This window comes from Strongylocentrotus purpuratus, unplaced genomic scaffold (assembly GCF_000002235.5).
Source record: "Strongylocentrotus purpuratus isolate Spur 01 unplaced genomic scaffold, Spur_5.0 spur5_contig_832, whole genome shotgun sequence".
NCBI classification, from domain to species: Eukaryota; Metazoa; Echinodermata; class Echinoidea; order Camarodonta; family Strongylocentrotidae; genus Strongylocentrotus; species Strongylocentrotus purpuratus.
In genome coordinates this window covers 281,917-296,778 of record NW_022145538.1, presented here as the reverse complement: position 1 = coordinate 296,778, position 14,862 = coordinate 281,917, and the positions used below count along the sequence as shown (strand labels likewise).

The following is a 14,862-nucleotide window of genomic DNA, read 5'->3' as shown; positions in this document are numbered from 1 at the left end:
AATTTCTCATCGTGTAAAAATGTCCACACTTTCCTCCCTTTTGTTTGATTTATCCTCCAGGAAACTTAGATTTTGAGCAACAAGATATTTTTGCTATGACGAAAGAAGTCTACAACCTTTTCAAAATTTAATTACCTGAAATTTAAAAAGGTCAAAATAATATCAGAAGTTGCAGTAGTCTGTATATACCGACTTCTGTTAATTCCGTTACCACAATTTAGGAAATGTAAACCTGCCAGGTGCATGAGATGGTCATTATCCTGATTTAAATTTCTTTGTTTCCTGTAGGTTTCTATTGGGGTTATGATTGACACCTTTGGTATTAAACAGAATGTGGTGGCCGGAAGTAAAACGGTTGTTGATAGATCTATTATAGTATTTGTCAAAAGATCCCACTTATGGGGCATATAGAGAAATTAAGGAAGATTCCCCCCCCCCCCCCACTCAGTGTTATTTATGCACGTTCCCTCCCTTTGAAAGCACCCCTAAGTCCAGTGTGTAAAGTCAATACGGGCCGATTCTTTTTATGTATTACGAGCCGGACCTTGTTGTGTAAAAAGTACCCCTTTACCGGAGATTTTGGGAACATGAATGCGGTCCCTCTGTTGCCGGAGTGGGGGATGGGGGGGGGGGGGGAAGGAAGATAAGAGAAAAGGGACAATATGAAATTTAAACACGATAGCTATCCATCTTGTTTGATGCATACTTCTTTTTTGCCCGACACAGCAACAACTAATGTTTTCAGAGTGGATTCATTCATAGAGATGTCATTATTCATAGTAGGTGATTGAAATCACTGGCAACCAGGAGTTAGGAAGAGAAACTTGCATGAATTGAAATACATTGGTAAACAGGTCTTTGCGTGTTCGGATACGTATTGTGTCATTGTCATGTACATTTAAATAGATGTTGCTATGGCAATAGAATTGCCCTTTCGTGTATATTTTTAAAATTCTTTGTAATCGAGTATTGAATTGAATTAAAACACTTAAACACTTTTTCTTGTATTCTATAACAGTCATGACTCCGTGGGTAGGGAACGACGATTTCTACGTGGCAAACAGCGATCGTATGGGTTATTATCGGATCAATTATGATGAGGAGACATGGGAGGCATTGGGACAACAGCTTCAGGATAATTATACGGTAAGATGCAAGGATATCATCAGATATTGATTAGTTGAAACAGTTGTATTACCAAATGATCATTAGTATACTTGTATCGTATGATAATAACAGTAATAACTATATTTATATTGCGCACATATCTATCCCAGTGATGCTTTATGTGAAGTACAATAATTACCCTGGCTTAAGCCCCCGCTGCCTGGCATATATAAGGCGCTAAAAGCATACAAGGAATTGTTTCCTACCAGGTACACATTTACTGCAACTGGATGGTTGGAGAGTATCGAATGTAGATTAGTGTATGATGATTTGAATTGCGAACCATTGTGATCCACATTCAAAAGACTTACCATTTTGTATGCGTTTATTGAATAATGACAAATCCCCCCCCCCCCCCAATTATTTAGAAGCCTACATATAGTGTGCGATGAACTTTGTGCATTGTCATTTTGATGAGTTAATGTTTGGTGTATTTTTGTCCGCAGGAAATTGGCGAGGGTGAACGTGCAGGAATCATCGACGATTCTTTCAACTTAGCACGGTAGGTGGCAGCAGACAGTAAAACATATTAGGCGCGATGAAGCTTTGTCTAAGTAGTACACTCTCACTGTCTGCAATGCTAACAAAATGCATACCGTTAAAACAAAAACATTACGTAAATAATTCGTGCTTATTTCCTTCCAGCGTGCATACGTGCTCCAAAAGGATGACTTGTCAATATTTATCTGAATAAATAATTTGAAACAAACGAAGAAAAAAAAGAAAAAAAAAAGGAAGAAAAGTAAACGATTTAACATAAACGTAAATTTTATTCGATGCATGTTTTTTAAAAAAAATCATCAACCATGAGTTAAATGTATTACGGAGAACGGTTGAATATATTTAATTGAAACACAACAAATAAACGATAAAAAAACAAATTGATTTTGAAGTGTTTTTTTTTCTTTCTGAATCCCAGGGCGAGTCGGGTTCATTACAGCGTGGCTCTTAATATGACGAAATATCTGACATTAGAGACGGAGTTTGTGCCTTGGGATACTGCCAGAGATAACTTGCTATGGTTGGGTGAAATCATGAGGTTCCAACCTGGATATGGTCTTTATAGGGTAAGGTTTATATATTTGTACAGGTATGAACATCAATAATGACCATTTATTTCTCATATGAAATGTTTACAGAACAAGATTAGATTATTTGCTTAATAAAGGAATAATATTACTTTGGACGACTTTTCTTTTCATATATTTCCTCCTCTAAATCTAAACATGGTCATTGATGTAATACTGACCATGATTATGAGTACTACAGCTGCTATAACTATCGCTACTATGATTACTTTTATAGTTATTTGTACGACTACTATTAGTCTATTACTAATACTACGACGACGACGACTTTGCCTTATACTACATTTACTCTGATGTTCTGTACTTGAATATTCTACCACTGTACAACCGACTGATTGATTCCTACAGGGATTATTGTCTATCATCGTTATCTTTTGATCAACATTAATTTGTATTCTTTTCTCTGCAGACATATATTCGAGATTTGACAAATGCTAAATACAACGAGCTTGGCTGGACAGACGACGGTTCCCATCTTGATAAGTAAGCTCGATCCTCAACACTTTCAACTTTCTACAACGTCTTGAAATATGACAATAGGCCTACTTTGAAGCATGCAAAATAGATTCTATCTTTTAGCACTGATCATATTTTATTCAACAATTTGCATAAGTTATATTATAAAACCGTTATTTTTCACATCCAGTACCCACTACCGTTACGTCACGATCAATATTCTTTGATCTAAGGTGTACCTACTGTTTTGTAATGAATATACTATTTGTAATGACTTTTTAATACTATTGTCTTTTGTGCAGCATCCTTGTGTTATTACTTATGTAAAGTGCACTCAATTCAGCCGCTAGGCTGCCATGTACAATTTTTGTTTCTATACCACAATAAATAAATAAACAAATAAATAAATATGTGTTTCCATACAAAATCATATAAAACTCATTCACTTATTAATTAATTAAAACATTGCAGTACATAGCAACAACAACAACAATTACTTGATGTGATCTATCTCATTTAGTAACCATGCTAATTATCAAATATAACTCATGTTCTCATCATCATTATTCAACCTCCTTTACAGGTTTATCCGGTCCGACATCATTGACCTTGCCTGTCGTCATGGTAACGCGATGTGTTTGGAAGAAGCAGTCAACCTATTTTATGACTTCCTCAATGGAACAACGTAAGATAATATGCTTTTAAAATAATATATTCATGCATTCATTTTAGTCGTGTCAATGGCATTTGAACCCTTATGTGTTGTTGTTCTTGCTCTAGCTTTTTCTGCACAAATTATGTTTTAACAAGTACACACTCTTGTAAACACTGATACTTAGAAATAACTGGCGTAGATAATTTGTTTTCCACAATATATTATAAACATTACCAGGTTCGTTCTAATCAGGAGCCATAACGCTCGAGTGTCTGATTATTTTGTACTCGTTGGTTCAAGTTTTACAAACTCTTAGTTAGGCCAATAAGTTAAGTTAAAGGGATTGGGTAACTTTGTGTAAGATTCTGAAAAAAAAATCCTGGATTTAGCTCATGCTGCAATCATAATTATAAACCTTTCAGTCAGGAACCCCATGACTTTTACAAACCGATCGCCTGTCTGATTATCAAGATATTTATGATTGGAAATCGAAATCAAATTTTGCGTTTTCATAACAGTTGTCATAACACTACAGTCTATTGGGAAAAAGAGTATGGTAAAACCGGTCACTCAAAGATTTTTATTTTTGGGGGGCACTTCTTGATCATTTTGATCATTTTTTTAGAGCTTCAATATTACACCATATCACAGATACTGATAAGACGTAGGACCATGCATCTCAGATTTAATATTGTTAAACAATGCCTTTAAAAGTGAGTGAAAAATTATTGTAATCCCAATTTCGCTTTGTTTGTTTACGTCCACCGTAGCGTTTCTCCTAACCTGGCGTCGGATATGTACCAGTTCGGCATGCAGGAGGTCGGAGGTCAGGAGGAGTGGAAGATACTCTTTGAGAACTACCAGTCAACTGATGTCTCTCAGGAGAGAACTAGACTTCTCTATGGCATGGCACAGACTAGAATCCCCTGGATCCTCGCCAAGTGAGTATCCGCAATTAGGCCAACAACCGTTTTTTTAGAAGAAAAAATGTATTAAAGCATTCAAAACTGAAAAATATAAGAGGGAGTATTACAAAAAAAAGTATATACAAAAAACAAAAAAAATTCCGACCGACCGACCCATGTTTTGGCACCTTGTTTGGACAAAACAACATTTTTTTTTAGGACTTGGGGCTTCGTTTACGCGAGGAAAGAGGGCGGGGCGCACCCCCATTTAGAATCGCTTTTTATAATATATAGTGCTATTTTAGTTTGCCAAGTTTGTGTTGTTGCTTCTTTGTTGGAAAATGACGGTACAATTTTTTTGGTTCAACATCCCCATTTACGGCGGGGGGGGGGGGGGGGGGGGCGCTCTTGCCCACCTTTTCACCTTTTAAATATTAATGAAAGGGTTATTGATGTAAGGGTAAATTTGATTCTAATAAACAGATGATTTCGGGGGAAAAATGCCAATCATCCTGCATATTGATAGAGAACTTCACCTCTCCAATTTTATTAAGTTTTAACGTCTGCTCGGGCAATTGATAAAGCCAGAGGCATATCACTGTTAGTACAGCGCCATCTATTCAGGGAATATGTTAGCGTGCTGAAACAAATTTTATTGCCTTGTTTTCTTCTTTTTTTGTTGTCGTCTAAGCTTTACATTTTAAATAAATACACAGTCATGTTGAATGAAGCAGTGATACTGCTGTTGCTGTTATTATTTTTAGTGTTTTTCGTAACAGTCTAGTAGTTTTGTTTGAACATTATTGTGTGCCGTTCAATTTGAATGTTACTTCATACGGAGCTCATTGCTTTACATACTACAATCTTGATTCATGCATAAAGTTTATAAACTCTCCTATATTGCAAAGAGTAATGCAAACTGCATCCAGAATCCTTCAAATAGAGAGGAAAACTTTTACTTACTTCTTAATAAGAATATAAACGCTGTTTTTTTTTTTAAACCATAGTTACCTGGACATGCTGTTGATGGATGACAGCCCAATCAGATCACAGGACTTCTTTAGTGTTGTAGGCTATGTAGGCGATAACCCTGTGGGTAATCCAATCGCGTGGGACTGGACTAGAGTACGGTGGACTGAAATTGTAGACAAGTAAGTAGTAAGATTTAGTCATTTATTAACTTCAATTTCAAATCATTAAATATATTTTTTAAACACACTATCAATTATGTGATCATCAATTATTGAATATTTAAATGCATTTATAAATCAAATTAATCAATCAATCAGTCAATCAATAAAATCGATTGATCCATCAGTCTATTTACATGACAGTTGTATCCATCCATCTATCCATCAAGTAAATTGATTAACCTATGCATGACATACTGTTAACTATTTTTTTTTTAATTGTACATATTGGAAGAAATAAATGAGAGCTATATGCTCTCTCAATCAGTCAATCCACACCAAAAAAAATTTTTTTTTAAATAAAATCAGTCGATCAATCAGTCAGTCAATCAGGGCCCCGTCTTACAAAGAGTTGCGATTGATTCAAATCAATCGAAAGTCCTCCAATCAATCGCAAGTTTGCAATCTCCTATCTCTTATGTACATCGTTGCGATATATCAATCGCAAATAAGTAGTGATTGATATCAACTCTTTGTAATACAGGGCCCAGATCGATTGATCCATCAATCAATCTACATGTATCCATCTATCCATTAATCAAGCAATCAATCACATCGATTAACCAATCAATCAAATAAGTCAATCAATCAGTCAACAGTTCAATCAGTCAATCAATCAAATCCATTTGTCGATCAATCAAATTGACTAACCGATCAATCAAATCAGTCAATCAATCAGTCAATCAATCAAATTGATTAATCGATCAATCAAATCAGTCAATCAATCAGTCAATCAATCAAATTGATTAACCGATCAATCAAATCAGTCAATCAATCAGTCAATCAATCAAATTGATTAATCAATCAATCAAATTAGTCAATCAATCAGTCAATCAATCAAATTGATTAATCAATCAATCAAATTAGTCAATCAATCAGTCAATCAATCATATTGATTAATCAGTCAATCAAATCAGTCAATCAATCAGTCAATCAATCAAATTGATTAATCAATCAATCAAATTAGTCAATCAATCAGTCAATCAATCAAATCCATTTGTCGATCAATCAAATTGATTAACCGATCAATCAAATCAGTCAATCAATCAGTCAATCAATCAAATTGATTAATCAATCAATCAAATTAGTCAATCAATCAGTCAATCAATCATATTGATTAATCAGTCAATCAAATCAGTCAATCAATCAGTCAATCAATCATATTGATTAATCAATCAATCAAATTAGTCAATCAATCAGTCAATCAATCATATTGATTAATCAGTCAATCAATCAGTCAATCAATCAAATTGATTAATCAATCAATCAAATTAGTCAATCAATCAGTCAATCAATCAATCAAATCAGTCAATCAATCAGTCAATCAATCAAATTGATTAATCAATCAATCAAATTAGTCAATCAATCAGTCAATCAATCATATTGATTAATCAGTCAATCAAATCAGTCAATCAATCAGTCGATCAATCAAATTGATTAATCAATCAATCAAATCAGTCAATCAATCAGTCAATCAATCAATCAAATCAGTCAATCAATCAGTCAATCAATCAAATTGATTAACCGATCAATCAAATCAGTCAATCAATCAGTCAATCAATCAAATTGATTAATCAATCAATCATTTCAGTCAATCAATCAGTCAATCAATCAAATTGATTAATCAGTCAATCAAATCAGTCAATCAATCAGTCAATCAATCAAATTGATTAATCAATCAATCATTTCAGTCAATCAATCAGTCAATCAATCAAATTGATTAATCAGTCAATCAAATCAGTCAATCAATCAGTCAATCAATCAAATTGATTAACCGATCAATCAAATCAGTCAATCAATCAGTCAATCAATCAATCAAATCAGTCAATCAATCAGTCAATCAATCAAATTGATTAATCAATCAATCAAATCAGTCAATCAATCAGTCAATCAATCAAATTGATTAATCAATCAATCATTTCAGTCAATCAATCAGTCAATCAATCAAATTGATTAACCGATCAATCAAATCAGTCAATCAATCAGTCAATCAATCAATCAATTCAGTCAATCAATCAGTCAATCAATCAAATTGATTAACCGATCAATCAAATCAGTCAATCAATCAGTCAATCAATCAAATGTATTAAGCAATTCATCTACATGCATGCATCCATCCATCCATCAATCAATCAATCAACCAAATTAATTAACCAATCAATCAATCAAATTGATTAACCAATCAATCACTCAATCAATCAAATTGATTAACCAATCAATGCAATCAGTCAATCATTCAGTCAACAGTTCAATTAGTTAATCAATTTATAATTAAACCCATTGATAAAGCAATCAAATTGATCTACCAATCATTCGATTTTCACTCTCAGATTCGGCACTGGAAATCGTTATCTTGGGCGTATGATCCCAGGTCTGACTGAATTTTACTCCACAGAGCTTGGACTTCAAGAGGTATGCAATCGTAATTTCTTTATTTAAACAGGGGGGGGGGATTTCCCTGATTCCAATGAGCATCCTAGCTGTAGTATAATCCTCATCGTTTATTTATAAAATCACAATTGCTTTCAGTAAAGTTTGTTTTTAAATTGTATTTTAAACTGTAATTAGTCTTCAAATCTCACACAATAAGGCAGTCGTAAAGTCATGTGTCTTGAGTAAGAAAGACATGAAATTCTAACATGTAGACTTTAATGGTGCAAAAGTACAAAAATGTATACAAATTTCTCTTCCCTGTTATAAACAGTATTTGAAACCTACATTTAATCAAAGGGGCACTACACTTTGAAGACCTCGCTCCAAACAGTCAGTTAAACAAAATATGTTTGAATTATTCAGTGGTATCACATAATGCTTGCATTCCTCAGTAAAATTTGTGTTGTGGAGACGAAGATTTTAGATTTCTGGCTGAACCGAAATAAAGCCCCATCATAATTTAATATCATATCATATGAAACCATTGTTCCTCTACAGATGATGGACTTCTTCGAAGAGTATCCTGATGCAGGGGCCGGTTCACGTGCCAGACTGCAGGCCATTGAAACTGTACAAGGGAACATCAACTGGGTGGAACGTAACGCTGATATAGTGTATGAGTGGCTCCAAGAAAACAGGATCGCATCATAATATAATGAGATTTCAAAACAGACACATAATCAACATTGAATATCACAGATCATAACATGCGCTAGACTGTGATGTGTGTTTAAAACCAAAAGAGTGTATATCCATTTAAATTGCATTAACTCCCTTCTGGTTCTAAGCAATCCTAGGTTTGCTGCAGTTACAATTGATTCAATGCCCTTTTGGGACCTGAAACAATTATTTAAATTCAGGTCCTGTATCATCTGGAACTGAGACGGCAAAGTATAGAGCTCATTGTTGACATGAATAAAACAACCAGTTCAACATTACTGATAAAAAATTCCATTATTGTCTAATTTTTAATAACCGAATGATCCTTGCAGGATTCCAAGCAATTGATAAAGATAGTAAATATATAAACTAATGAACATGTACAAATGTTTTCTTACACGGCTGTATTATAGTAAGCAAAATATTAAGTATACTTAAGAAAAGTTCCTCTTCATTTTGAATAGCGAATTCAATCTGGTTAATGAAAGAACTCGCATTGTTATTTCAACATGTATAATGACCGACCCCTACGAATGCATTGAAACAGCTGCCCATCCTGATTCTATTATGTGTTATGTGAACACTTTGGTGATAAGTGCTTTATATGCACCATTTTCTAAATTATTATTATTATTATGATACTTGCTGTCCATACGGTGTTTTAACTTAGTCCTGAGCGTGCTGCAATGTCTCGCAAACATCTCGTTATGCTAAGAAATTTGGCTTGATTATCGCTTTATTATGTATGAACAGCGAATAACCATGGGGTTTATCAAAGTCGGGCTAATGTAAACACGACCTATGATATGGGCGTACTGGCACAAATTTCGGGTTGATGTCCCTTGCCAGACTAGATGTATTCATGTATTATTGTTAGATTTACGTTACATGGGCATTATGAATAATTCCAGTCAATCTATAAGCACGATGCTGTATATTGCAATGCTTTTTAAATGAAGGACATTTCGGAAACGTATACAAATTGATAGAGCTTTTTACATCAGCAGCGAGCGATAAACAATTTCATTCACCAATTATGATTTAATGTCTCTTCACATTTGTTGGTGATATGTCGGGAAATCCCCATTCTTTAGGGTCGTCACTAGCAATAATTTTGTTAAGGGCATGCATAAAATATTGAATACAATTTGTGAGCTGCTTGTTCTCTTTTGGTGATTTTGTTTGTATATCTTGCGCTCAAACTTTTATTCTTATTCTGAATTTATATCTGGTAGGTATGTGCATTTTAATACAATATAATATAATCAAATTGAAAGTAGTGTCCATGGTAAGATTTACATAGGGTCTCTTCTTCTTAAAGAAGTAGAAGCAAGGAGTAGATCATTCAGAACAAATTTTGACATTTTTTTTTCTTCTTCAAATTTTTATCTTTGATAATGCCCGAATTGAAACATATATTACACGTGTATAAAAAAAACAACGATGCTGTCTGTGATTATATGCCGAACCAAAGAACAATGATGAAAACATGTTATGTAATTGTTAAAGAATTGATTATAATAATTAAAAAAAGAAGATTTCTAATCAATACTTTTAGCTGTGTATGTAGAGTCCTATTTGTGTGCTTCATGGATGAAGTTAACTTGAGCTAACATCATAACATTCTCACATTAAACAATTTTTCTAAATTAATGAGTGATAGGAGATGATGAGATGTGATGGATATGTTTTTAAATAGATAGACAATTTTTAGGAATTAAGAGGGGGAGAAAGGGTGAGAGAAAGTGAGAGGGGGATACAGGGAGTAGAAAGAGAGAGTGGGAGAAAGAAAGAGAGAGGGAAGGAGAAAGAGGGAGAGAAAAATTCACATAGGCTAGCCCTTTTTATCCATTGGTTTAAAAATTCATGGTAATTCATATCATTAAAGGGATAGTTCTGTTGCAGAAGGCGCTACACAAAATAATTTGTGAGATGATGAAAAACTAAGTGTCAAATTTGAAAGAACATACTATTTAAATGACAAAATCATCTTTGTTTGATCAAAATCGGTTCAGAGACGGCTGAAATATAACGATTTCTAATACTTTTGTACCACCACAAATATTAGATATTTTGAAAAATTTGAAAAAACCGTTGAAAAAAAACACGAAATAACGCCTTTTACGTCATATATATCAGCCAATGCCGATGTTGGCTTTTTGTGGGCATTTTCGTGTTTCTTATATTACTTACTTAGGTATACTTGGGTGTAGAGACTGGAAGCTTAGCTTATTTGTCCCTCTTTACTGTTGCATCCCGTCTCAAGTATGGTTCATACTTAATTGGATTATTTCTCTAATACCTTTCTAGGTATGACTTGAATTGGTTAATGGTGGTAGCATTGACTACTTCCTTAGGCAGAGCATTCTAATTATTTACACTCCTTATTGAGAAACTATACTGCCTAAGTCTTGTGTTGAAACGTTGTTTGACAATCTTGAAATCATGGCCTCTTGTTGTTGAGCCAGTGGCTAGTTGAAAGAATTTTGAAGGATTCACTCTGTCAAAGCCTCTCAGGATTTTGAATATCTGTATCTGATCTGCTCTTTGTCTTCTGTAAGCCAAAGTAGGAAGTTGTAGTTCTAAAATTACCTTTATAGCAGTTTTAGGTTCTAAAAGGGCACTATAAAATATGTCATAGATAAGAATAAGAGCAATAACCATGCACTTTGAAGGCATTTGCGGTCTGAAAACAGAACTCAACTATCCCTTTAATTCATGGCCCATCAAGCCGTTACGGCTTGTGGACCATGAATTAATGATATGGTTATAAACATACGATTATAAACAAACACAAGTTTTTCCAATTATTTGGTAATCTCTCCATGGCTAACATTCACCTTTTTTAAATTAATTATTTACGAACGTCCGCTTTTCCTTGCTCTTATCTTCTTTTCTTTTGTCTCGTATATTCCGTACCATTGCATTATTATTCTGATATACCAAAAGTGTTCATCCCAAAGCAATGACGACGTGTTCTTGCGTGTAATGTTTGATTTCCTATTTGTAGTGCAGCGATTTGTTGAATTTGGCTAAGCGATCTTTGATTAGTCACACTTATGGCAGATTGTCCAAATAAACTGGCTCCAAAAATACTGAAGAGTGACAGGATCCCGGAGCTGACGAAGCACACTATATCTGACTGCTAAAGAGTAGGCATATATAGAAGTGATGACTTCTATACGTTTCGTGGGGGTGGGGGAGGGGCGGATGTTTGGTTTCAATAAATGTCCAATTAAAAACATATAGCCTAAGCATGACATTAAATGGACTATTTCACAACTATATGAAACATATTTTCACTTCACAATCTTTAAAAACAAGTGGAAGAGGATAACCGTTGTTTCGCTCTATTATTTTCCTCATCTCCATATTGAAATCAAAGCACGTAGAGTGCAAATACTGTCATTATACAAACAACATCTATTTGTTTTATTCGACCAATAAGGATCAGCTGTCGCTCAGGCTGGATTTCACATTTCATTGTTTATCATTTTACTCTTGAAGAGTCCATTTCGTCATTAATCTGGATAATCGATAAATGGGCCAGTTCAACGCTAGCCTGAAAATAAACTTTCCGTAACCATGGACTCCTTTGTGGTAGGTCCATATTTCAAAATGCTCCAAATCGTCTCAAATTCATTTTGGATACATTTTAGCCATTTTAAGTATCTTAATTTGAAATTGCATATTTATAGAAAATCAGTCGGTTAAATTCTATTGCCTATGATTATGACACTCATATCAACCCTTCAGAATTACAGAGACTTAGGGTAAATGATAAGTAAGATATTAAGTAAGATAAGAAAGAAACTCCCTCATTGCATGCTTTGGGCTTTTGAGTATATAGACAACTTAATATCATGGTTGATTCGGAGTTTCTATTAAAACCAAACCTTTACAACACAGACTACTTAGTTTTCATGATATCAAATAAATTTTCTAAACCTCTAATTAACCTTAATTCAAATTAATTTGAATCACATGAGCTATCTCGAATTCAAAACAACCGCTTAGGCTGAGAGAGTTACCGTGTTTAAATAAATGAAATGAAATGAAATGAAATTTACAAGGATCACGAATGGACATCGTATGGACAGTGTTTTTTATTCTCAAATTTCATTATTCACACATACAACACAAAATAAAATAAATGAACAATCAAAGAACACATAAATATAATAAAAGAAAACCATTGGATTACATGTTATTACTTTTTGTATTCAGCAAATACTAAAAAAAGCTCTCATGTCTGACCCTGAATGACAAACAATAAATCGTGTAATCGAGTGGCTTGTTTGAGTGCTTGCCGAAGAAAAAAAATCAATTTGTCAAATCATTGCAGTTATTGTGGACAACGTATAATCGCGGCATAGTGAGTGGAAATGTTCGCCTGTTTTTGAGGAATATGGAAATATATGAATTCGATGACGACAGACTACGTTCATCGTTTGTATCTTGTACTGTAGCTAGGCTAACACTTTAAAGAATAGATAAATGGTAAGTCTTTTTTCTTTACTATTTCTTTTTTCAACTGCGTGTTTTCGCTCTACCAGCCACGTAACTAGGTTGTATTGGTAATGTGCATTTCTTCTTTGGACGTTTCGATACGATGCACATAATGGGCGATTTTTTTACTAAAGACCTAACATTGCTGAATATTATTCTTCAACGAATTTTGTTTGTGATGATCAGAAGTCTTGCCCAAGAACAACTCTTCATAGCGACAAATATAAAATGTTAGATGGATTTAAAGAATAATGATTTTGACATATTATATAGTTCGGTATCTTTTTTTCCTTTGACCAGCGTCTTACCATCATATCCCGTTCGAAGATGGGGAAGATGATGATGAAGAGTCGAAAGGGCGTGGCATTTCTCTTCTTTCTTGTCAGCATTGTGCTGATGATGATAAAACATCATTACGGTACCATGACACATGATGCAGCCTGGAGTGAAAAGAAGGGTAAGAGGATACCCCGTCAATCAATACTAAGTTCTTTCATGTTTAATCTTAGCCCCTTGTCGATTTATCTCGTACCCTACCCCTTCCCATCCTTCACCGACCCCCCCCCCCCCCGTCCCTCCACAGGTGAATTGCCGTTTGGTCTTGCAACCAGTTCATATACTACCCAATTAGTCTATATTGCAATATGGTCTACACCTAGCCCGTCTATACTACCCACATGTGTTCTAGGACACTTAATTGGAGATAGACCATATGGAAATTAGACCAAATGACTATAAGCCTAAATGGTCATTTTACCAAATGACCAGTAGACGAAATTATTATGAGACCATGTGGGTCGTATCCGGACACCTACCCCCTGGACATCCCCCCGGATAACCACTCCCAGTCAACTACCCCTAGGGCAACAACTCCTAGGACAACTACCCCCGGAAAACGCCTCCCGGACAACTACCTCCTTGGACAACTACCCCCGGATAACTACCCCCCAGACAACTACCCCCTACGACAACCATCCTCTAGGACAACTACCTCCCGGACAACTATCCTAGGGCTAGTTGTCCGGGGGTAGTTGTCGTAGGGGGTAGTTGTCTGGGGGTAGTTGACCAGGGGGTAGTTGTCCCGGGGGGAGTCGTCATAGGGGGTAGTTGTCCTAGGGGGTAGTTGACTGGGGTTGTTATCCGGGGGCGGATGTCCGGGGCGGTAGGTGTCCGGATACGACCCACATGGTCTCATAATAATTTCGTCTACTGGTCATTTGGTATGATGACCAAATGACCAAATGCTTGTAGTCATTTGGTCTACTTTCATTTGGTCTAATCTCATGTGAGTATACTACTCTTTTGGTCTATTATTCATTTAGTCTAATAAACAGTTAGTCTAATTCTTAGTTTTTCTTATGCCCATTTCGTCTACCATCCACAAGGTCTAATAATCATTATTTTAACCACACACACACACACACACTTTCTTCTTGCCTCTGTTTTACTTACTATTCGGCTGTACAGGTATCATGTTCATAACTTAGGCGTTCCAAACACAAGTTCCTTGCTTCTCGGCATTATACCCCTTTTCTTTCTATTATCTGTCCATGATTTCGTATTATATATATTTGCTAATGAAATATACGGTTTATTTGAATACTTCGTTCTTATAGTTACAATCAATTAATTATTATTATCTGGTAACAACACCAATAGAGGCTCAAATACCTGTCTTAATACTTTGCATCGTCACTCATATTACATTGTCATGCTGTTATATGATTTGAATAAATATTGAATTGCAAATAATGATATCAAGCCCAGTCACAACATTGTGACTTTCGTTTTTAAGTACG

At 34.9% G+C, this 14,862-nt stretch overlaps 1 protein-coding gene across 2 annotated transcripts in view; it reads left to right on the top strand.

Moving 5' to 3' along the window:
- LOC587683 (glutamyl aminopeptidase) overlaps positions 1-10,105 on the top strand; it is a 32,990-nt gene extending 22,885 nt beyond the window's left edge. For both annotated transcript variants that reach the window (XM_030983945.1, XM_030983939.1), the window contains exons 14-22: positions 1,019-1,146; positions 1,614-1,669; positions 2,087-2,234; positions 2,665-2,738; positions 3,295-3,396; positions 4,137-4,307; positions 5,279-5,422; positions 7,792-7,873; positions 8,393-10,105. In XM_030983945.1, coding sequence (XP_030839805.1) covers positions 1,019-1,146; positions 1,614-1,669; positions 2,087-2,234; positions 2,665-2,738; positions 3,295-3,396; positions 4,137-4,307; positions 5,279-5,422; positions 7,792-7,873; positions 8,393-8,545 — 1,058 coding nt within the window. In that variant the 3' untranslated portion in view covers positions 8,546-10,105. The remainder of the gene's footprint in view (positions 1-1,018; positions 1,147-1,613; positions 1,670-2,086; positions 2,235-2,664; positions 2,739-3,294; positions 3,397-4,136; positions 4,308-5,278; positions 5,423-7,791; positions 7,874-8,392) is intronic.
- The last annotated feature ends 4,757 nt before the right edge of the window (positions 10,106-14,862 follow it).